The 26,497-nt window shown below is 35.3% G+C and overlaps 1 protein-coding gene across 1 annotated transcript in view; it reads right to left on the bottom strand.

Moving 5' to 3' along the window:
* Window positions 1–26,497, bottom strand: part of LOC150094870 (glucose-induced degradation protein 4 homolog) — an 85,324-nt gene that overhangs the window by 34,007 nt on the left and 24,820 nt on the right. Inside the window, exon 2 of the mRNA XM_090411433.1 lies at window positions 22,465–22,632. Coding sequence (XP_090267559.1) covers window positions 22,465–22,632 — 168 coding nt within the window. The remainder of the gene's footprint in view (window positions 1–22,464; window positions 22,633–26,497) is intronic.

The following is a 26,497-nucleotide window of genomic DNA, read 5'->3' as shown; positions in this document are numbered from 1 at the left end:
CACAACACACTTGTACACGTGACAGTGAGTAAGTAAAACAATAAAATTGCAGTGTACAAAAGATCTAAAGTCCTATTTATGGACTTTAGATCTTCATCATCATCATCAAATTCCTGCCATGTACCCTCAAGGGGTGTACAGGATATGACAGTACTACATGAAAAAATTACATCATAACTAACTTCCTATCTACAATTTTCCTCCAAATCAGTCTGTTACTTGTCAAGACTCCAATATTATCAGATCTTATATTTCTATCGTCTAAGGCACTTTGTACCGTATCAATCCACCTATATCTTGGTCTTCCTCTGGGTCGTTTTCCTGCCAACCTGGCAGAGAACACTTGTTTTGCTAATCTTTCCTCTCCCATTCTATTTAAGTGACCATACCATCTGAGATTAGCTCTGCTAACGCATTCCTGGATGCTGACAATGTCAAGTTCTTTCCTAATATCCTCATTTTTAATATGATATTGCCATTGATGCCATCTGTTCACGCCTCTAATCTTTCTCAGGACTCTCATATCTGCGGTCTCTAGTCTTTGGTCAAGTGTTTTACTTCTGACCCAGCTCTCAGATCCATAAGTTAAAATTGGTTTGAACACAGTCTTGTATACAGCTAATTTAGTGTTCCGACTAATTTCTTTCTTATTCCATATGAATTTATTCAATTGGCTTCCCACGATACCAGCTTTGCTGATTCTGTTGTCTATTTCTATATTTAGTTTACCATCGTCAGTAAAAATTGTGCCTAAGTAGCTGAAATGTTTTACTTGTTCCACAGGTTCTCCATTCACAACACAGTTGACATTTTCAATGATTCTGCCTATTTTCATTGTCTTTGTCTTTTTATTGCTGACCTTCATACCATATCTATTACAACAGCTATTCAATTTAGTCAGAGAATCTTGCAGACTTGTAGCGGATTTATTTAGAAGTATAACATCATCTGCATAAAGCGAAGAGCTGACATTAACATCTCCAATTTTGATATCAGGTTTAATACCACATTCCTTCATAATGTGATCCATATAGATAATGAATAACAGAGGGGATAATGTACATCCTTGTCTCACACCAGATTTAACATTAAACCATCTTCCTGTACTTCCTTCAATTCTAACTGCTGACTCACAACTCAAATAAAGACTAAGTATTGCTTGATATAATGCCCCATTGACACCATATAACTGCAGCGTATTGAATAGCTTCTCTCTTGGCACCTTGTCATATGCCTTTTCCAAATCGACAAAACTTAAATACAGATCTTTGTTATATTCCCATGCTTTCTCGACTATTTGTCGTAAAGTGAAGATCTGATCCTGACAGCCTCTATTTGGCCTAAATCCAGCTTGTTCTTCACCAAGCTTTTCTTCCACAACTCTTCTCAACCGTTTCTCAAGTATACTTGCATAGATCTTGCCAGGAACACTCAGTAGGGAAATACCTCTGTAATTCTCACATTCAGTTTTATTTCCCTTTTTATATATGGGTACTATGAGAGCTCTACTCCAATCATCGGGAATTCGTCCCTCTGTCCAGGCTTTCTGAACTATGCAGTGCAGCCACTGTAAGACTCTTATACCACCATACTTCAGCATTTCTGGTCGAATATCATCTACTCCTGCTGCCTTTCCACATTTCAAGCCTTTGATGGCTTTTTCTACTTCAAGTATGGATATGTATTCCTGACTGCATGCCTGGTCAGTGTTTTTTATCACTGTGCTGTCATCACTGCTTGTTTCATTTAGCAGTTTTTCAAAGTAATTACTCCATACTTCAAGGATATCTTTTTCTCCTGTTTTCATTTCACCTTTATCATCTCTAATTCCTTTTACAGCACTCTTTCCTCCATTCCTAAGCTTCTTCAACAACCTCCAGAATATTTTGCCACCTTCTTGATATTTATTTTCTATATTCTTGCCAAAGTCCTCCCATGACTTTTGTTTAGCTAGTTTTACACACTGTTTAGCTTTCTTACATTTGTCTCTGTATTCTGTAAGAGTAAAAGCTGACTTATTTGCCAGGAACTTTTGATATGCTTTCTTCTTTTCCTTCACTGCCTCTTTAACTTCCTGTGTCCACCAGGGAGTTCTGATTTTTTTATCTTTGCACACAACCTCACCACATGCCTCTCTGGCAGAATCAATCAATGTTTCCTTCAGAGTTTGCCACTGAATCTCCAAGGTTTGATTCCTGTTCTCAAACTCTTTCATTTTCTTTTCAATAATATTTCTGTATTTTAGTCTACAGTTTACATCTGAGAGCTGCTCAATTTTTATTCGCTTTAAAACTTTCTTACATGTTATTCTTTTCAATATGAAATTCAATTTTATCCTGCTCAAGACTAAATAGTGATCACTTCCAATTTCAAATCCTCTGTACACTCTGGTGTCCTGCACCAGGGAGAAAACATCACTATCAACAATAACATAGTCAATGAGACTTTTCTTATTCCTAGCCTCTTCTCTCCATGTGAATTTGTGCACATTTTTATGTTGGAACATGGTGTTAGTAATAACCAGTCCATGTCCTGAGCAGAAATCCAACAGATATTTGCCATTATTATTAGCTTTGCTCTTTTCTCCAAATTTTCCCAAAATATTTTTGTATGTCTCACAATCATTTCCTACTCTACTATTTAGATCCCCAACAAGGACCAACTTTTCCTTTTTCATTGTGTCAGTTGCTTTTTCTAAAGCCTCAAAAAATTCCTCCACTTCTACCTTAGTAGAACCTTCTGTGGGACCATAGGCACAAATAAGTCTCATTGTCCAGTTCCCCATTCTCATATTTGCCCACATTACTCTACTTGAGACTGACTGCCATTCAAGAAGATTAGCCTCGTATTTTGTGCTGAATACTATGGCTACTCCTTCTTTTCCTTGATTGTTAGATCTTTAGATCTTTTAATTCATTTTTTCAACATTGCCCTCTAATGTTGAAAAAAAATCATTACAGTTATGTGGGAGTTGCTCTTAGGATTGACAGTCTCCCAAATTTTTGGCAAATTAATGCAACTGTACTTGTTCAGATCAGGAAAATTCTTCAAAGCCATTGCTGACAAAAAATAATCTTTCAGATCTGTAACAGCTCCTAAATAACACATTCGTTTTCTTCCATATAATCATGTGTGAAGGAGTATCCAAAGCGTGGTCTGCCAGTCCTGACTTGCCATAATAACAGTAATGGACAAACTACTGTTAACTAAAGATCAGTTAACATCTGCCTGGTAGAACATAAAAAATACATTCGCTACTATTACTATGGAAGTCAGGACTGGCAGACCACGCTTTGGATACTCCTTCACATAGGATTAGATGGAAGAAAATGAATGTGCTATTTAGGTGTTGTTACAGATCTGAAAGATTATTTTTTGTCAGCAATGGCTTTGAAGAATTTTCCTAATCTGAACAAGTACAGTTGCATTAATTTGCCAAAAATTTGGGAGACTGTCAATCCTAAGAGCAACTCCCACATAACTGTAATGATTTTTTTTCAACATTAGAGGGTGCCATAAATAGGACTTTAGATCTTTTGTATACTGCAATTTTATTGTTTTACTTACTCACTGTCGTGCATACAAGTGTTATGCTCTGATGATGCCGATTTGAAATTCAGCGAAATATAAGCAGTTAATAAAACATCGTTTGATTAAATTGTCTAGTGTTGTTAACACTGTTAAAAAATTAAGTCATGTGTAACACTGATGTCTTCTTCCATTTAATCTTCTGTGAATCTGTCCAGAGCAATATACTAGTCCTGACTAGCCATATAGATAATTGTGGATGTAATTTGTGTATTCTTCAAATAGATCAGTTAACATTCATCAACAAGTCTGTCCAAAGTATGCTAAACTGCACTCACAAGGAAATTTATACAATCCAGGATGTGCAAAGGGTTGAAGTTGATCCATAGGAGAACAGATGAAGAAAGTTAGCTGAAGGAGTGGTTTGAAAGTGGTATGGAAATAATACTAACAGAGAAACTCGCGTTATCACTTCTGATGTAGCTTAAATATAAGGGATGGAAATGGTTTTGCAGCAATCTTGATCTTGTGGAAGGGGATGGAGGGGACATGCAGTATTTTGTTCATTTTGTTGGTTGTAGCCATTCATTGAAAAAAGTCTGCAAAGGTACCTGAACTCAGTGTCAAGGACTGTGTCAATTAAACAAACAGTTGTAAGTGTTTTGAGGAAGCCATACTGTTGGGATGGGTGATGGCGGTGGTGGTATGATTGCTTGTGTAAATAGCTTCCTGTATGTTTATATTTTCTATAAACAGAGAAGGATAATAAGCCATCAGGTAGTTATGTCCTTTTTTGGACACTAGTGTGTCCAAAAAAGGGTAGAAAATTTTTACTTTCTTTTTCTATCAAGAAGTTTATTTTCAAATGTTAATCATTAAGATGTGCTAAAAATCTATCCAATGTGAGACCAAATAGCAAACATATAATGAATATAGCATAGCATAATCAAACTATTGGTTTTTAATTGTATCTATGTTGAGTGCTTGGTTTTCAAAATGTTCCATATATAAGTTAATAAGTGGGATGGGGGGAGGGGAACCAATTGTAGTTCCATCAAGCTGTTTATATGTTTTTCCTTTCCATGAGAAATAACCAGAATAAATGGTGAATTTAAATTACCATTTATTCTGGTTGCAATATACTTGTGACAAGATGTGCTCTGAAGATCTGAGTAGAAAAACCAGCGAAATATTATGTAAATTCAATAAAGTAATTGCATATATTTTTATTTTGGTGTTAATACCTTGAAGTAGTATCATGAATTCTTTCTTTCTCTCCCATAGTCCTAAATGGACCGTTGGGTCACTCATGGCTGGTAGGTGATATTCTTTGTTAGCCTCCTCCAATCATCTCGGTATCTTGTTCTTGATTCCAGATGAGAAAGGGAGGAATCTGTCCATTTTTTGATGTTATCAGTCAATTTTAATTGACTAATAATTGATGGCCCCTAACAATTAATCCCAGAACAATTCCTTCTAGTGCTTGCTTTGGAATGCCATTAGCCCTCTCCATGTCAGAAACATTTCATCTGTCTTCTTCTGATGACTATCAGAATATTTTCCCTTTTTCTCCCGTCTATTGAATCAGTATCATGAATAACCAACAACATTTAAGCCTTTCTGTACATATACAAATTCTGCACATGAGAAGCAACTGCACTTCATAAAGCATATCAATTAGCAAATGGAAACTAAAACTGTCATGACAACTCAATTGTCTTGTCTTCCTAAAAACATACCAAGGACACTAACACATTCGTAACTCTTAGATTCAGACAGAAATTCCATTCAGCAGAAGGCAAACATGTTTACATGTAGGGGAGATTAGCATTCATTTGAGAACAGATCAGCAGCACACACATCAAACTAGCTAATATTAATGCTGTCATCATTGCATTACAGCAAGAGCCTTCTGAAATACTAAATCCAGAACTGTAGTCTATTTTTCTATACCATCATTTGGAGGAAAAAAAATAATAATAATATATATATATATACATATATATATATATAGGGTGATTTAGAACTCTTGGGCCAAACTTTAAGGGGTGATAGAACACACCTAAACAAGCACTTTTTGTCATACAATGCATGGTCCGAACTCGAGCGGTGAAGCGCTAGAAGGTGCTTTCCAAGCGTCTTATAAGCGCTGGTATTTGCAGTCGTCGTTATTTCTACCGCGGAGTGCAAAAAGGATGGATTCATTCACAAATCAGGAGAAGGCTGACATGCATTTCATTTACAGAGCTGCGGATGGAATGAGAGGGAAGCCCAAGGACTGTACCGAGAGCGCTTTCCGACCAGACGTGTGCCTGATCGTAAAACCTTTCAGCGATTGCACCAGGTAACTGTGCGAAATGGGCTCCTTTGTCAGCGGCATGCAAGGAGTGTGAGGACGCTACGTGTTACAGAGGAAATTCTACATAGGATTGCAGATCGCCCAGAATGTAGCATGCGATCAATTTCCCATGCCGTACGTGTGCCCCAGTCGACGGTGTGGCGAGTTCTACGAGACGAACAATTACACCCCTACCATGCACAGAGGGTGCACGCCTTGCCACCTACAGATTACTGGCCTCGTGCAATTTTGCACAGTGGTTCCTGCAGCAGACTGCAGTGCAGCCGGACTTTGATTCACGTCTTATTCACTGACGAATGCACCTTTACACGTGAGGGCATTTTTCATACCCACAATTATCATGTGTGGGTGAGCAGAAATCCACATGCCACACATCCACATTCATACCAGTGGCGTTTCTCCATAAATGTTTGGGATGGAATTCTACATGACCATTTGATTGGCCCATACCTTCTGCCAGCACGACTGAATGGGAGAACATACCTTGTAGTTTTACAAGAGGTCTTGCCAAAATTACTGAACCCTGTTCCAGCAAACATTCAAACACGTATGCGATTCAAACACGACGGAGCGCCACTCGATTTCAGTGTGGATATGCGGAACGCCTTGGATGCAATATTTCCAGGACGATGGATTGGTCGGGGTGGGACCACCCTGTCCAATGTCCACCACGATCGCCCCATCGATTCTAATTAGGACCTTATTGCCAGGATTTCTATTGCCACTGCTGCTGGTCGCTCTTTTGAGCAGTTTCTGTAATTTGTTCAACAAAATTCTTTACTTTATGTTCTGTAATTTCTGCAATTGTTTCAAATCTGCTCTGTCATTCTTATGTTTCTTCATTTCCTGATACAGTAGTTGCTAACCCAGTTGTGAACTCTAGCGCTTCACTGCTTGAGTTCAGACCATGCATTGTATGATGAAAAGTGCTTGTGTTTGACCCAAGTGTTCTGAATCACCCTGTGTGTGTGTGTGTGTGTGTGTGTGTGTGTGTGTGTGTGTGAAGCTTTGAAAATAATGACAAGCATAAAATGTAGTATCCATGATCTATCATACATTCATACAGTGGCTAACATTGATTTAGACATGGCTAGTTTCTGGCAAAATCCAAATCTCCTAAGAGTAACATTCCACCTAAAGAAATATCATATACAAAAAAGTTATGGAAGAACAAAAAAATTAAAACCAAAGTAAATAAGGGAAATGCAACTGATATTAGGGGCTGTTCGGATTATAACAGAAAAATGGCTAATTGCCTTAAAAAAATCCTCTACTTATCAGATTATCTCAAAAGGAAAAAAAAAAGTCCATAAAGTATTTAAAAATAGTTGCATCTTGGCCTAAAGAAATTACCAAAAATGCTAAAATTTTATCATGTCAGGTCACCATGGATATACGAGGTCCTCAAAATTCATAAACTTAATATTCCCTCCTCCTCTTCATCCATTATGGGGACTTCTTGAAGTTGAACCGATTCCCTCCATAGAACAAGGCGTCGCTCCTCAGGCTTATGGATCAATGGTTTTGTTCTTTGCATAAAACCATGCCTCGATTTGAGTTGAGAGGCCGTGATGATATGGCCATACATTTGGTGTCTTTCGTCCGCTTTTTTCTCTCTCCATCTCCAGTGAAATCAGCAGGACAATCATTATGTTCCCATTTCTGCTAAGCCTACAGCAATGCAAGCAACAGCCGACTAACATCTTTTTAAAGATGAACTACTGACTCACTGAGTCTGCTCATGACAGCCTTCTTTTTGTTCACCTACCTCAATTCTGTGGAATAGCCTTCTCCATGAACCGACTGCTTTGCTCTTGCCAGGCATGCCATTTATTTTCTATAGATCCTTGCAGCCTCTTGCGTGTGGAAATAATAAAAAAACAACCTGCCTTATGGATAATCAGTCATTTTCTTCTAACTTTTTATTTTGTAGGTCATAGAAGTATTCTGCCCATTCAATTCATATTCTTTCCTTATTTATTAATAGATTTTCAGCCTTCCATTTACACATACAGTGGTATCTCGCTAATCCGAACTAATAAAAACTGTGCTCGTTCGGATTAGCGGATTTCCCCCAAGAGACAACAATAACTAGCATTTAAGACAAAAATAATCAGATTCTAATGGTATATCAATTTAATTCTGTAAATAAATTAACTGATAGAAAAAAGCTACTGTACTGTAACGTAAAACAAAAAATAATACAGTACACAAGTTTATTTTAGTAAAAAATTTAATTTGTATGTACCTGTATTGTTGAGGATTCTGATTTAATAAAATTCCATAGTTCAGTACGTAACTTAATTTATGTAAAAAATATTACTTTCTTGTACACAACACAAAAAAGTTTTTTATTTCTTTGTAAAAAGTCACTGATTTTCTTTTGCTTCTTTGAAGCTTAAATTTTTTCAAATGCTTCTTCTTGGAGCTGCATTAGCAACAAAATTTTGTGGAATGGCGTATCATTCTGTTTCCCATTCTATACACATATTAAAACTGTCAGCTGCCTCTTCATGTTTTACTTTTTTTTCTTCGAGTTCTTCATTGTCATCATCATCTTCTAATTCATTCTGTAGCATCATATTTATAATTTCAGCATCTGATTTGATTTCGAATTCACTTTCGGTTCTACCTGTATTCCAACCCGCAGCATCTTTTTATGTGAAATTTCAACGTCTGGATTTATATTTTTAACCAAATTATGTACGTTTTGAATTTCCTCTTTTTGTGTATATTTGTGATTCATGCCGACAATACAGTACGTACTGAACAGGAAAAAAGAAAAGCAAACGTGAATACACAATAAATCAAAATAGTCCTCCAGTATAACCGTACAATCGACAGTATGAAAAAAAAAAAATACTGTACTGTAATAATAATAAATAAATAATAATAGTTAAAATAATAATTATTAAATAAAAATAATAGTACACAAAATAATAATGCGTAATAAATAAAACTTTTTTCTTTCAAACCGCAGTTCGGATTACTGGAGGGTTCGGACTAAAGAGGTTCGGATTAGCGAGATACCACTGTAGTTATTTTAAGCACATCTCTTCTTTATGTCATGAATCTCCTTATAAAATGTCTTGAATTCATCTTGACTTCTCAATATTTGCATCTCTTTAAACTCCTTTCCCATTATCTCTCCTATTATTTTTTCTTTTTTTTTTTTGCAAAGTCTTTTCTCTTTCTTTTTCTTCCAATTATATACTTCAATTACTGCAGAATCCTTTTTTTTTATACAACACCCTCAGGTAAGCTTCAATCTTCATTACAAAATCATATCAATGGAGTGTCCCCTGTGCCCAACTCCTCTTTCGCTATATTTAAAGTAATTTTCTTTCACTTTTTCAAATTTCATTAATATCTCTATCATTTAACACATTAATTCTCTAATTTGGTAAGTTTTTCTTTGTACTTCTTCACTTATTCTAGAACTTGCAGACTTGCAGTCTGGAAATATTAAATTTCTTGATTTTCGTTCCTCTTACTTTTCTGATGTTCGAAATGCTAGATTATATAAGCAGTTACAAGTATGTGGTCAGAATTCACACATACAGCTTACAGTGTTCCGTTCAGGCCTATGTCTGACACTTATCAATACATGATCTAGCTGATTTAATGTTGTGCCATCCAGTGACTCAAACAGACAACTTGCAACAACCAGTTCATGTGAGGCAGAAAAGTTAATCAACTTAAGACCATCACAGAGAGATTGTACCGGATAATTGGTACAATCTCTCTGTAGAGAGAGAGAGAGAGAGAGAGAGAGAGATTGTACCAGATAACTGTAGGAGAAAAAACATTTTCTTGGTCAGCTTAATCAATAAAGTCTCCAAGAATAATTTTTATACGATAATGTGAGAATCCATCAACTGCTTTTTCCAAAGAATTCTACAAGGCATTTTGTCGGTTCATTAGAGAAAAACCTTGGTAGGTACATATACATTAACCAGAATGTAAGTGAAAAAACCTTCCTCCGAAGCACAGATAGCATATCCTAAGACGTGGTACTTCATCATCATCAATTTCCTGACATGTACTCTCAAGGGGGGTGTAGAGGATATGACAGTACTACATGAAAAATTTACATCATTACTAACTTCCTATCTACAATTTTCCTCCAAATCAGTCTGTTACTTGTCAAGACTCCAACGTTATCAGATCTTATATTTCTATCATCTAAGGCACTTTGTACCGCATCAATCCACCCATATCTTGGTCTTCCTCTGGGTCATTTTCCTGCCAACTGGGCAGAGAACACTTGTTTTGCTAATCTTTCCTTGCCCATTCTGTTTAAGTGACCATACCACCTGAGATTAGCTCTGCTAATGCATTCCTGGATGCTGACAATGTCAAGTTCTTTCCTAATATCCTCTTTTTTGATATGATATTGCCATTGATGCCATCTGTTCATGCCTCTTATCTTTCTCAGGACTCTCATATCTGCAGTCTCTAGTCTTTGGTCAAGTGTTTTACTTCTGACCCAGCTCTCAGATCGACAAGTTAAAACTTGTTTGAACGCTGTCTTGTATATGGCTAATTTAGTGTTCCGACTAATTTCTCTCTTATTCCATATGAATTTATTCAATTGACTTCCTGCCATACCAGCTTTGATGATTCTGTTGTCTATTTCCATATTTAATTTACCATCTTTATTAAAAATTGTGCCTAAGTAGCTGAAATGTTTTACTTGTTCCACAGGTTCTCCGCTCACAACGATTCTACCTATTTTCATTGTCTTTGTCTTTTTATTGCTGACCTTCATACCATATCTATTATAACAGTTATTCAATTTAGTCACGGAATCTTGCAAACTCGTAGAGGATTTATTTAGAAGTATAACATCGTCCGCATAAAGCAAAGAGCTGACATTAACATCTCCAATTCCGATATCATGTTTAATACCACAGTAGATAATCAAGTGGTTCAATTTTTGACTGACTATGAATCAGGGCTCCCACTCCTTGGGATTTTTCTCAAGATCTATAGAATTTAGCCGCTACCTAGAAATTTTTAATAAAAAACTCCCAAAATCTTGGGAAATTTGAACAAAAGTTTGAATTTTAATATTTTTGTCATATTTTACTATTATATTCACGAATTTTATTTATTTTTTTTTTTTGTTAACCTGATAAACTGTTTTTGCTTTGTTCTGGTTTCGTTTTCCCTTTCTTATAACACAGGTGTTACATCGTTACATACATATAGCACAACCTCTTGCATTATCATAGAGATCCTTGTGCTTGTACAGTGTTTGACAAATTGTTTAAATTATCAATATTTTTACTTATTTTCATATTTATGATACTTCCAATCCAACCATATGGAGCCATCAAAGAAAAAACAGAAGTGGTATTCTCAAGCATTTAAAGAAGATTGGTTAAAATATCCTGAATTAAAAGATTGCCTGCAGCAAGACGTGAACAGCAAAGATACCAGTTACTGTAAGTGTTGTAATATTACATTTAAAAACGCAAACAAATCCGCGCTAATAAAGCATAAAGATTCAGCCAAACATAAAAGTAATTATCAGTCTGCTAAGTCGACAGCTGTTATTACTCAATTTCTTAATAAGAAAGCGTCAACAGAGGATAAACAATTAGCTAGGAGTGAGTTAATAATTGCTAGCTTCTTTTCTGAGCATAACGTCCCATTTTCTCATGTTGATCATTTTGTAACAATGTGTAAATGCGCATTTCTGGATAGCCAAAATGCTGGAAAGTTGGCAATGAAGAAAACTAAACTTTCTTATGTTATTCAGGATGGAATATCATTCCATGAAAAGTCTCAACTTACCGAAATATGCAAGAATCAAAAATTTTCAATTATAATAGATGAGAGCACAGATATCTCCATCACTCAAATCTTGGCTGTTGTTGTACGGTATTTTGATACAGATAAAAAAGGTGTAGTTATAGTGCTGTCAAAACTCTTCTGCTGGATCATGGCATTCCCCTTAGCAATATCATTGGGTTTGATAGTGATAACTGTTCCTCCATGATGGGCGTTAACAGTGGATTTCAGAAACTGTTGAAAGATGATGTCCCATCTGTTTTTGTGATGGGTTGCATTTGTCATTCATTTGCTCTATGCACTAGTCATGCAGTCAGTGTTTTACTCTCATACTTAGAAGCTTTTCTAAAGGATTTAATCTCCTACTTCTCTCGCAGTGCTAAGCGGCAAAGAGATTTTGTATTTATTCAAGAAGCTGCTGATATAGCTACACATAAAATTCCCAAACTTACTCAACCCAGGTGGTTGTCGAGGGAAAAAGTGGTATCAACTATTTTAGAACAGTATGATGCATTAGTTCTATACTTTCAAAATGAATCAAGGACAGATAAAATTGACAATGCCAAAAAAATTTATGATACACTTACTGACCTTGGAACCAGACCAATGCTTTTTTCCCTTCAGTATATTCTTGAAAAAGTAAATACACTTAATATAGATTTTCAATCAGAGCATTTCAGGTTATACCAATATTCCTAAATGTATCAACAGAATATCTCAATTTACTTAGTTGCTTCATTAAAGATGAGATTTTAAGAACAGCTAAATTATCAGAAATTGATCCAAGAAACCAAAACAACTATAAAAATGTCAATGATATTTACTTCGGTGATAGAGCAATGGCGCACTTAATTAGAACTCTTTTGAAAATAACTCTATTTTTGTTGAGATTTAAAAATGATTGTTTAAAGGTTCTTGTGGAACTTAGTTTGCAAATAAAAAAAAGATTTGTCTTCGAAGACAGCATTGTTGCAAAATTACAATTCTTGGACCCAAAAGTTGCTAGTGACCCTAGCCAGTCACCATCTACCCTCTTGTTGCTCAATTTCCCTCACTTGTTGATGATATTAGGTTAAATCAAATAGATGATGAGTGGAGAAGTTATCGTCTCGTAGCATCAGATCTACCAATTCCTAAAAGATTCATTGACTGACATAAAAGATGGTATGAATAATAATAAATATGGTTTACTGTCATATTTTATGACAAATCCTATTCTGCCGCATTCATCTGCATACGTGGAGCGAATTTTCTCACAAGTGAATTGTATAAAAACAAAATTAGCGAATTCATTAAAAACAGAAACTGAAACTATGAGAGACAGAATCCTAGCAAAGCAGTGCTTAGCGAAACAAAATGCAACATGTACTTCTTGGGAGCCACCGAAGACATTAATCAAGGAGTTGGAAAGTCACACAGTTCATAATAGATATAAAAATCGACTTAATACTGCAAAGCAGTAAAGGGAATGTGATCAATTACCAGAAGATATTGGCGAAGAAGAAGAGGGAGGAAATGTCAATTAAAGTAAGTTAAGCATGTATTCTTCATATAATATAAACTTATATTTTTTTTTTAATGAAAGTATACTATGTTACAGGAAAAGAGAAAGAGAGAATTAATAAAAAAAAAGAGGAGAAATTGTAAAATTTAAAGAGGTAAAAGGTAAAACGAATTAAGTCTAATTATTAAATTATACAATTATAATATAAACTTATACATTTTTTTTTAAATAAAAATAAACTTTGTTACAGGAAAAGAGAAAGAGGGAATTAATATTAATAAAAAAAAAATGAGCAAATTTTTAAGTCATTTTTCTGGTCAGTTAGTAGGTAACTATTTAAATGTCAATTTTTTGTATTTTATATTATGTTTTTAATTTATGTGTAATGTTTTAATTAAACCATGCAGAATTATAAATTAATAAAGCATATTTAAGTGCATAGTTTGAGTTTTTTGCATATTTAAGAGCATATTTCCGATGTTTTAAATGTTTTTAGTGTATACTTGGATGCATATTTTGCACTTTTTTTTTTTTTTTTTTTTTTTTTTTTTTTTACGACCTAAAAATCCAAGTCCTAGTTATTACTACCTGGGGAATTTTTGAGATCTAATCTGGGGAATTTCAAAAAATGTGAGTGACAGCCCTGCTATGAATTCTGTAGCAGAAGAAAGTCTTCTCTCATGGCAACTATAATAAATAATTTAATTCTTCTTCTGTAAAATACTTGATCCAGTCCAACGAATCTCCTGAATTGCTGTCATGTCAGTTTTATATTTAAAGAGTTTGTTCTAAGAGCATATTCAGAGCTCAAGATCTTATAAAGATAAAACATTCTGATTCACAATCTTAAGATCATTAGCCATACACAAGGGTGAGTTATATTCGAGTAAATATAGTAAAACAAGGGTGTCCTGTCACCTTTTCTATTTAGCCTTATAATTGATTTTGTGATGAACAAGACTCTACAATGATAGAATTAGGGATTAAAATGGTCTAAGAATCTCGGAATACCTAATCTGGATTATGCTGATGATTCGACCTTATTCACAAATAATGTGGGAGAAATAGGAAACTATGCTGCAAGCCACTCACTATATGCTTTATCAAACTTTAATATAACAGTCAGCCTTAGGTTAGAGTTCATAAAGCATACAATAAAAGGTTTTAAAGAGCCTCTGTAGCTCAGTCAGTACAGACGAAGCCCTTTGGTTGGAAAGACTTGGGTTCAATTACTGTCCATGACACGAACCTTTTTGTGGTCTCTTTCGACTAAAGGTGAATTAACCAGTCTCATATAGAGATAGAGGGTTATTTCACCCTGAAACTTGGATTTTTCAAACCTCAGAACAGGCAAACCAACCCCCATGAATACACATGGATTTACAGCCATGAATACTTACAACAATATGTGGAAGAGATAGGGTCCTCACCACATGTCGTTGCACCCATAGTTAGCCTTGAGTGACATCATGGTAGTCAACCTCCTGGATAGGAGATGCCACATGAATGAGAAATGGTTTAAAATAACAACTGAAGTAAGACAAGGATGTGTCCTGTCACCTTTTCTATTTAGTCTTGTAACAGATTTTGTGATGAAAGAATCTGCAAGGATTGGGAACTGAAATGGTCTAAGAATCTTAGAATAGCTAATCTGGATTATGTTGATGATTTTGCCTTATTCACAAATAACAAGAGAGAAATAAACTCTTTATTGCTGCAATTGATGATGTTGGGAGTCAACTAGGTTTGAATATCGATATTCAGAAAACAAAAGTAATGAAAACAGGTGATAAAGGTGAGTCCTCCGTCTTTCTTAAAGGAAGTGCTATAGAGCAAGTTTTTCAATTCAATCATCTTGGTAACTGTATAACTGATATTGGTGAAGTGAGAAATGAAATGAGTAAATTAGGAATGACTTCAGAAGTGTTAAAAAATTATTGTTGGACTGTAGTTGGCATCCTCTGCAACTACAGTCCAACTCTGTTGTGTTATGGAGCTGAGACATGGACACTATGTACGAGTGATAGACTTGAAGGCTTTTGATCATTGATTTAATACTATTTTGGAAGTAAGATGGTTTAGATTTGTGAGTAATAATAAAATACATCAGAGGAGCAATCAAGCACCTCTTAGCATTATCTCATGTTAGGAAGGGCTACAGTGGTTTGTCAGAATGCAAGACATTTGGTTGGTCAACAAGATTACGTTGAATGACCCAGGTGTTAGAAAAAGAGGTAGGTCCCAAATGAGATGGATTGACGATGTCAAACAAGACCTAAACAGAACTGGCATTCAGTGGCATGAAGTAGCAGCATGTGTGCTCAACACACACACACACACACACCGGAAGTAAGAAAATATTCAATCTGGTCAGATCTCCATGTTTCTTGAAGAACTTTTACGTCTGTTAGTATGTAGTGATGACTGAAGTAGTTACAGGAAAATTCATCAAAAAACAGTTAATCGAAAGACAATTCATCGAAAAAGCAATTCGGCGAATAAACAATTCATCGAACGACAATTCATTTTTCGATGAATTATGAAAGAATTCATCGAAAAGTCATTTTTCTTGCAAAGAATTATTTTAAAATGTTCAGTAACAATATGGAATGTTACTCATGATATAGACAACATATGGAAGTGGTCATTGAAACAATAATTATTTTCTTGCATTTTAGAACATTTAATGTAAGTGTACATACTGCCATTCTACCAAATTTTGTCACAATAACTCTAATTTGACTGAAATTAAAAATTTCATTACATTGCATCCAGCCAGAGCGGAATTGCTAATATCATTTCAAAACTTCTTTACGGAAATGTTATAATAAAAGTGATCATTTGGAACTAAAACTGAAACCGTGCAGACAGCTTCTTGTACTGAAAACTTCTGCAAATTCTGCTAAGTCAGCGAGTTATTGTAATACATAATTTTGACACTTTTCTTTGTAGCCCCAAATATAGCTGAACTGAAAACTGGAATGGTTCGACACTTTTTTGTAAAAGTTTCAAATGCCGAATCCGAGTAAAATTTGTCCATTAATAAATGTACACGGCACATAATTTTTTATCAGTCCTCTTCAACTGAAGGTAGTTAGCAGGCCTAATACGGAGATGACTAGACTTTTCCTCCTGGAAATAGGCAAATCAGTTCGATGAACACGCATATACAGATAGGAAACACTTATCGGACAAGAAAGACAATAAGAATCCATATTGTTCTATAATTATTCCTTAGTAAAGCAGCATCGCTATACCAACAATCATTATATTGAGGAGGATGAGGGAAAATAGTATTAATCATTAATATTACTACTACTAATAATAATAATAATAAAATATACAGGAATTCAGAGTACAAATATTGGAAAACTTGAAAAAAAATTCATTCCTAAAGATTTTTCAATCATGTTTCACTTATTTACTCCTGATTTCTGTTATTCCTCAACAACAGGAGTCACACATGCACTTATCTCCCGAATAACCTCAAAAGCAAGTAATTGCAGTTAATAAGGGAAGGATTAGGCTAAGAATACTAATGAGTATATGCATGGGTATATTTCTGGGTTTTGAAAAGGTGATCGGTGCAGTTTATTAAAAAAAAAAGGTTAAAATATTCTCTAGGAAAATGATAAAACAGGAATGATGAATGAAGAGTCGTAAAAAAATACAAATCTATAAACCTTTTTGAAGCATACTCATCTGTTGTTATATTTAGATGAGCAGCGGTTGGAAGTCTTATTCGACTTCTGAAGGATGCCAGTGGTCGGCGGACCACAGTTAGAAAACACAGTGCTAAAGGAAATTGGAACCGAGTTGTTTTGAATTAAGGCCAAAGCAACTGGCCTTAAATCACTGTGTGTGTGTGTTTTCCTATTCAGTTTGCTTGTTTTTTGGCAAGAAAAACCCAAGTTTCAGGGGAAGAAAAAAACCTTCCATCCTCGTTTCATGGAAGGCAGGCTGCCTCTATGCTATACCCAGTACCGTCAACAGGGTGTAGCATAGAGGAAGCCTGCCTGCCTCATGGCGCGGTTTAATAAGGGCACTCATTCAGTCATATTGCGGTAGGTGCCATCGTTAAGCACAATTCCTGTTAGAGTAGCAAGTGCGGAAAGAAGTTCTTCCAAGCTTAAACTGATTAAAAATTATTTGCAAACAGCAATGACCCAAGAAAGATTGGTTGGGCTAGCAACTATATTGATAGAGGCAGACATAGCTTATAATTTAAATTTAGAAGAGCTTATAAACAGTTTCGTTGTGCGATATCCCGTTAGAGCAAACATTTAATTAATATTATTTTGTAATCGTTTTGCATTAATGTTTCTTTTGTAATAAAAACAATAGTAATTGGAGATTTTCTTACATTTTTGTCTTATAATCCATCATTGGTGATATTTAATTGTTTGCCTCAAGGAGCGATCTAATCTGGCGATGGCCCTGGACACCACTCAGGAGTACAAGTAATTGAGGAAGGGCCATTGCTGTACAACTCACCGTCTCCACCATTTCATGCACCAACTACACAGAATACCATGTACTTATTTTTGTCTGTATGCGGGATGAAAAATTAGAGTTTCCATGAGGAAAAACTCTGCAGCCATGGTATGAGATGGACTAACTCAGCTTTAGTTGAAAAAGCTCATATAAAGTTCCTCTATTACGATGAGAATCAATCTCAGATCATTTCTTATCGAAAAGCACAATTCCGCCATTATGCATATACACAATATTATGCATATTGTGTATATGCATAATACCTAAAAGAGAGTCGTCCCGAAAAGAATAGTGACCCTCCATTATGCACACCTGAAAGGGGGGGGTGCTTTGCATTATGGGATACATACTAAGGCGAGTGATATGAAGTCATTAACCTCTCTATACCAGTAGCACTGACGTGAATATATTTCATGCGCAAAACTTTGTTTTGCTTACTTGGGAAAAGGATTAAAAACCAAGTATAGGGGGAACATTCTTGCTCGCGTCCATAGTGATCCTTAAGCTATATGCGTCCCCTGGGTGGTGCTAAATGAGCAACAGCAATAGGCAGCCAGTCCATCCTAAGGATATCCTGGCCAAATTCATGTCGTCTATTAAATATATAAACTAAATATAAAATTTCTTGGCATCTTTAATGTATAATAAACCCATGGTAAAAAAAAAAAACCTCTCTCTCTCTATATATATAAATATTAAAAAGCAGAGGTGATAGGATACATTCTTGTCGTAATCCTCTTGATATGTCTTTTTATGCTGATATCTGTTCTAATTTGACTGCTAATTTATTTTCTGTGTATATTTTGTGAATAAGCTGTAAGAGCTTTTTTAATATATTTAGATTGGCAACATCTTAAATAGGTTTCTCTATTAATTTTCTCAAAGGGTTTTTCATAATCAATGAAGGCCATGTCTGTGTTTCGTTCAGAATTTTCTCTTCGCTTTTCAATTAAGGTTTTTAGAGTGAAAATTGAGTGTGTGCAAGATCGGTCTTCCGGAATCCATTCTGTTATTCTGGTAGTTTGATCTCTACAATACTGGTTAGCTTCACTTTTAATATTCCAGCATATGGCAGAATAATTCAACCGTAATTATAGCAGTCATCTTTACTTCTTTTTTTTTAATAAACGGAATAACCAGTGTTTTTCTCTCTAAGAGCTTGGAGTTTTGTAGTTGCAAACAAACTAAGGTACGCATCATATTAAATGCATAGTATCTCATAATTTTTACAGACTATCTAATGCACCGGTATATATAAGAATTCGATACAGAATTTGCTGGGAATGATGAGCATAAAAATATCCTTGACAAATTACAACATCTACACAACATAATACTAAAGAAATTCTGCATTTTTAATATTAATGCAGTTAACAACCTAATTTAATCTTCCTCGGTGTCCAGCATATAAAAATATACTTTATAGCATACTGATCGTCTTACATTGAAATAAACATTGGATTAGCCTTGTTGGGCCAGCACCATACCCTCAGGCAAGATTATCTACTATTCCAGATACCTGAGGCACAAAAAAGTATTCTGCAGTGTCATTTCACATTCCCAGCATCAAGAATACTTCTGAGCTCTTAAAGGAGAGCTCAGAAATAAAAATTGAGAGATCTTTTAAAAAAGGGAGATTAAGATCATTTCATGAATCAATAAATGACGCTCAAACATCGATTACTTTTATCTAGATAAATACAAATAGAGTTCAGAGTAGTTTCCTAATTGTCCATTTAAATAAATATATCAGTGGTGTCGAGTTTCCACTTAGGTTGGGTGTGCTGTCGTGTGGCGTATGCAAACCAAGCTACAAAATTCCCACCATTTTGACAGCATGATTGAATTTTTATTGATGTATCAATGTATGAAAGTTTTAAGAGTGCATAGTGCATCAGCGCTCATCTTAATCAATTACATATTAATTGTAGAATAACTTTGATTACTTTAACTTTGCAATTAACTGTAGCCAAATTTGCATGGAGTAGGGGTCAATGTGTTTGTTGGAAGATATATTATGAGTTATGTTATATTATATTATGTTATCTTATTTATACTATAAGTAATATAAGATAATACAATATCTGGTTAGTGTATATTTCGCTTCGTTTTCTAAGAATTTTCTTTTGTTTACTGAGATTCAATATATGTTTTATGCAATAATAGGATACATAATGTCCAATGATTTATAGGAATTATCCGCACTTTCGGGAATGCTACCATGCATTCTTTTATTTTTAGTGTCAGTGGCTGCTCTGTGTTTTCAATAATGGAAGAAAGCTCACACATGTTAGTATTTTGTTGTAGATCAATAACTTCTTATAATACACAAAAGTATTCATTTTTATTCAGGAATAAATAAATTTTTACTACTTCTGTTTTGTCCGGAGACTATAATGAAAATGTCCATATACCATTAAAGAACCTTTCCAACTTCAACAGATGCTATAGTACACAAGCCAGAAAAAAGGTGGCTTTGTTTAACACTAAATACAGTAAAAAGACATTTGTGTACTATATTTAGGAACAATTAGTGTAATTAGAGACAAGGCGAAAGACACACTTAATGGAAAAACACTCTGCTCCCCCAGAATATCCTGCATACACATAAACAGAACACGTTTATTTTAGCAATAAACATAGTTAAGTCAAGTCATTTACTAACATACGCTTTCAATTTTCAGTTGCAGCTGAATTTGTGTAACAGCTGTTTATAATAATCATTGGACGCAGAAAGCGCAATTTATGAAAAGCAAACCTTTAACTTGAAATCAGTTTGAACTACATTTCAGATACTCTATGTCATCCAGATACTTAAATGCTAATTTTAGATATAAAATTTTCCTGAAAATAGTTGCAACTAATATACTGAAAAATTTGTGAAAATGCGACCACTCAACGCAGAAGCCGCATACATCCACTAAAAGCTAGTACTCACCAGGGAAAAAGGAACAGCAGACACCCAGGTGTGAACGTGACATGTTAATATAATTTTAAATACGGAAAGCATACACAGAGGGTTTACACTTCGTGATGATAATTCTGCAAAACACTCGTACTATATGGCAGAAAAAAATAAAAAAATAAAATAAAATAAACCTGGTCTTTATTCTGGAATCCAAAAATGGTTTTTGGCCACTTTAAGCTTTGAAATTCAAAACAAATGTGGTATTAAAAAACAAGGCGATACTCAGTATTACAGAAGTATAGTCTTTCCTCTAAGGGGGTACTGGACACCACACCCATTTGCCAATAGCTATATTAGTTCACTCCTAGTTTCCTCCAGTTTAATGCCCATTGGCTGAGGAATATATCCAAGACTATTAACATATTTGCAGAGGATCTGGTTGCTGCAAATATGCAGCAGCCTTCGCCATAGTTCAATACACTCCACACAGCCAAGAAAAACATTTTTTTTTGATATTTAAGACTTGAGGCTTAACTCTAAATACTGCAATCATGCAGCCTAATTGACTGCACTGAGAAGCATGTATTCATGCTTCTCAGTGCACCTTCAGGTGTGAAGAAATCAGAGCAAACTGGCAAATCAGATGTTTAAAAAAAAAAAAAGTGGAAGGCAGACCAGACCATGCAAAGGATTAAACTAAATGTATTACAGACCACGCATTGTCAAGGGGATTTTCTTTCTCTGCATTTCCAGGATTATCTGGAGAAGCACTCTAGAAATATTGAGAAGATTTGCTGTGGATAAAAAATAGATGAATCCTTAGGGTAGTTAATGATTAATTGGCAGCAGTGGCGGATTACCCATTAAGGCAATGAGGCACATGCCCAGGGGCCTCAAGCTTTGGGGGCCCCAAGCCAAGACATTTTCCTATAGTGTTTTAAAACAGATTAATATTTTCAATAAATATCATAAAAATCTTGATTATTTTAAGCGTAAATTCTTTCAAAACAATTATTACATTTTAATACGTATTTTGAACAACACACACTATCTACACTTTAAATAATGCCGCAATACCAATGTCGGCGCTAGTTGACAAGCTTCGTATTTTGAACAGCACATGCTATCTACGCTTTAAATTAAACCGCATTACCAATGGCAACACACGGCGTTGTTGACAGTTTCGAGGTCATGAAAACTGAGCATTGCCGAGATAGGAAGTTTCGCCTGGTTGCTCCTTAACTTCATTTGTTATTGAATCGTGTAAGAGTAAGGTGTTTGTTTCAAAAAAAAAAAATTTTTAGTGTTACAATTCGTGTTGTCATTATTTGAGTGTAGTGCAAGTAAAAAAAAACTGATACTTTTTTTTTTAAAAAAATAAAAAGTTTTATTATTTATCATCCTTTAACCCTTTAACAGGCAGAAAAATCCAAAAGTTCAAAAAATTCAAAAGTACAAAATTTCATTTATTTGCCACCTAACTTCTTTTTTATTATTATTATTTTTTTGGGGAGTCCCAAATATAATTTGCCTAGGGGCCACAACTATCCTTAATCTGCCACTCTGATTGGCAGGCATCCAAGTGATGAAGAAGTTGAATGGTGACCCACATTCAAATTAATAGTATTTCCTGGTGGCCTGAAATCAGGTTTCAGATAGTAAACATCATCAAAGGAATAACAAAAATCAATAAAATTTAAATCTCATTTTGTAATTATTCATTTCAAAATATACACAACAGCAGCATAATTCAGTGGATTATACTAGTGTACAGAAATTAAAAGAAGGGAGTTAAAAGACCTTAATAATTTTAATTCCATGAACAAATTTTAGCAAAAAGAAAATTTTATAAGAATAAAAAATTTATCATACCCAGTGTTTTTTATCTACTTCCTCATCAGCATCCCACTTTCTTGTCAAAAATGGATACTTTTTACTAATTATCTCACCATCAAAAAATGTTGTTAAAGTTGGATATTCTTCTGTTAAACCTTTTATTTTCAAATAACCACAGAGATATGAATTTTCCTCATCAACATGCTGAAAATAAATATGAAAGTCAGTATATCTACTAAATAAGCTAAGAATTAGTGTCATCACTTAAGGAGATGCAAGACATTTAAAAACAAAATTCAGTATTTATGATTATTATTAACACCAGACCCCCATGGAATCAAAAGACTCATCATGGAGGCACACACTGTTACACACAATGCCCATCAAACCATGTTTTAAACTCATTCAAAGTATCTGCATTCACCACAATATCAGGCAATGCATTCCACTCACCAACTGATCTCCATTAAAGAACCTGCTTCTTATGACCCTGCTCACACCTTTCTTATACAGCTTCTAGCTATGTCCCCTTGTTCTATCCCCTTCTCTCATTCTATGAAAAATTGCTTCCACATTATTCCATGGGGGTGGGGGGGTCTAGTGTTAGTAATAATCATAAATAAGGGTTTTGGTTTCATATTATGAGTGGTTGTGTAATTTAGAGCTCACGTGAAATTAGCGATTTTTATCTGTTTTGTTCTGTTTTTTCATCAGAAAATTAGAGTATTATAGTGTATTAGTGTAGATTTTCATGTTTTCAGAGTATTAGTATATTTATAACATTTTTATTGTGATATTGTCGGCATGGCACCAATGTGACAAAACAATGTCGGCAAAGACAACATTGTCTAGTGATTTGAATTTGCGGGATATTATTCAGTCCAATGTATGCGTCAAGAAAATTAAAGAATATGTGGAAGGAAACTGTAACTGGAGAGAGAGAGTATGTATTACAGGTTTTAAAAGTCTGTTAGGAGACAATGATACAACAAATACTGACGATAATATGGAAAATGATGCTAATAATGCAGAACGTGCTACCATGGAAATAGAGGAGAACGAAACGAATATCAATAAAGAAATAGCATGCTTAAATGTTATCCTTCATAGGACAAAGCACAAAATTGAAAAATTGCAGAAGTGGCAAGAGTTAAACAGGACTGAAAAAAGAAAGAAGCAAGTGATCCGAAAGAATAATAAAGACCAACTGAACAAACAAGAAAAACAAGTTAAAGAGAAAATTATGTATGAAGACTCAATAATCAGGGGAGTACTTAATGAAAGTATGACAAAATCGTGTTTCCCAGGAGCAGAAATTCATATGGGCCATGCCAGCTTTGGTACCGATGATTTGAGAAGTGAGAAGTATTCTATGAGGGAGGGTGTAAAGGAGCAGTTAGAATAGGCAAAACTGAAAAGCAAGAAGGTGAAGATTGTAAGTCTCCTATCCCGCTATGACAGAGGTGAACAGTGGGGGGGGGGGGGGCATTCATGGCCAACGAGTCTATACAAACATTGTGCAAAAGGAATGATGAAGAATTTGTGGATCCATGGTCTCTGTTTTTGATGGAAAGAAGGATTTGTACAATGCGGATGGACTGCATCTGAATGGCTTTGGTGTTAGGTGTCTGGAGACAGCTTTGTTTACCGAGCATGCTGACAGGAAAATTCAGGAAAACTTAAGCAATTATGGTGGAAGCAAGTGAGTTTGTGTGAAGGCACCAATGAAGCGAGTGAGTGTGAGAATGACCATGTGAGGACTTTAGTCTCAAGCAAAAATTCTGAATAGGGTAGTCAATTCATAAAGTAAAGGTGGGTGGGGGAATAAAGGAATGTTGCTGTTTCGATATACCTACACAATTTAATACTGCTTCCTCTAGAAGACCTTTAACTGTATCACATGCACTACTAATATCCTTACCCTGCACTGTTTTATGCCTTGGTACAGATTTAAGCTTTTTCCTAAGCATGTGATACCTGCTTATGAACAAATGAACTTCAAATGAACAGTCTTATCGGCTGTTCATTTGAAGCAATCTGGTGTGAGATTAAGACCGATAAGACAAAATATACAGTTTGTTGTTGCTATAGGCCAGGGAGTATCACAGGTGATCTGGAAGACGTGCGTTGCCAAATTAATACGAGTGCACGTCGAGCGATTATTATAGGGGGACTTCAACTATGGAGATATAGACTGGAAGGAAGAAATATCACATGGCAGGAAGGACACAGAATTTATACACCTGCTGAGGGATAATTACTTAAGGCAGCATGTGATGGAGGGGGTAGGGGTGGGAGAGGATTGGACTGGTCATAGGATCAGAAGAGCTAGCCGTAACCAAGGTGACAACATTGCGTCCAATTGGTGAAAGTGACCATGTGGTCTTGACTTGGGAAATTGTAAAACATGAGGAATATTCTATCTAGAAGGGGTATTTGTAGAACTACAAGGCAGGTATCACATGCTTAGGAAAAAGCTTAAATCTGTACCAAGGCATAAAACAGTGCAGGGTAAGGATATTAGTAGTGCATGTGATACAGTTAAAGGTCTTCTAGAGGAAGCAGTATTAAATTGTGTAGGAGTTAGATGGATGAGTAATATCATTAAGCAAAAGCTGAAGAGGAAGAAAATGCTGTGGAGGGTATATATAAACAGAAAGGTGACCAGCAAACTCATTACCAGTACAAGGCTCAGACAAGAAAGGTAAAATCAGATTATGAGAAGAATTTAGCCAAGCAGGCCAAAGGAAATCCCAAAGAGGTCTTTCGTTATGTGGCAAGTAAGAGGAAGAATAACTACGGAAGATTAACATTAATGAGTAATGATGGTCACGAGAAGACAGAAGCAGATAAAATAGTTGAGTTACTAAGTGACACCAATTTATAAGCATATATCTTCCTAGTGAGGTTACAGCTTTAGCCAATGTGACAGACATTAATGTCGGAAACAGAGGTGGATGAATTGGAAGTTCTAAGGATAATGCAGAATCTCAATGTAAATACATCTGTGGGAATAGATGGGAAATCAGCTAGGGTTTTGCAAGGGAACTGGCAATGCCTTTGAATAAGCTGTTTAATTTAAGTCTCAGATCTGGTAGAGTTCCAAGAGAGTGGAAAGAGGGCAAAATTATTACTTTACATAAGGAAGGTTCTAAGACTACAGTAACAATTATAGACCAATTAGTATCTCAGGTGTGGTGGTAAAAGTACTAGAAAATTGATAAAAAAGAGAATTCAAGAATGGGTAGATAAAAATATGGTGAGGGTCAACATGGCTTTTGTGAAGGGTTGTTCATGCCTTAGTAATTTACCAACTTTTTATAATAGAGTAACAACTGAGTTGGACAAAGGAAATGGCTACATGATGATTTTGCAAAGGCATTTGACAGAATACCACATGGAATACCATGTGGTATTCTGTCAAAAAGAATACCACAAATTAGAACAAATGGAGATGGAGATGACATTGGTTAAGTGGATAGGAGGGTGGCTGCTGGACAGATAATCAAAAAGTGGTATATGGAGGAGGATAATCGAGGCAAAAACATGTGACTAATGGTGTGCCACAATGTTCAGTGCTGGGATTATTGCTGTTTAATTTGTACATAAATGATATAGGAAATGAACTGAAAGGAAATATTCAGTTGTTTGCTGATTATGTGAAATTAGGTAGAATAATAGTTAATTAAGGTGATGTGGAAAGCTTGCAGGAAGATTTAAATAGGCTGCCAGTATGGGCAAAAGTTAATGGGTTTAATGTCAGTTATGCATTTTGGGATAAATAGATTACAAGCTGTTTATCACATTGATGGCACTATACTCCAGGAAATAGATGAAGCCAGAGATTTAGGGATGGCAGTAGACAGAGAGTTAAAGTTTAGAGGTCATATTGCTAAGTTTGCTATGGTAGCCCATAAGATTACTTGGCTACTGAAGAACACATTAACAAGTACAGATAAGGAAGTTGTTATTCCTCTTTATAAGGTCTTGATATGCACACATGTGGATTACTGTGCTCAACCTGGGTTTCTTGGGGATGAAGAAGCAGTGGAGAGGATTCAGAGGCAAG

The sequence above is a fragment of the Typopeltis vanoorti genome, chromosome 21 (assembly GCF_054136105.1).
Source record: "Typopeltis vanoorti isolate ZY-2024b chromosome 21, IOZ_Tvanoo_1.0, whole genome shotgun sequence".
Classification (NCBI taxonomy): domain Eukaryota; kingdom Metazoa; phylum Arthropoda; class Arachnida; order Uropygi; family Thelyphonidae; genus Typopeltis; species Typopeltis vanoorti.
This window is presented reverse-complemented; position numbering and strand designations above follow the sequence as displayed.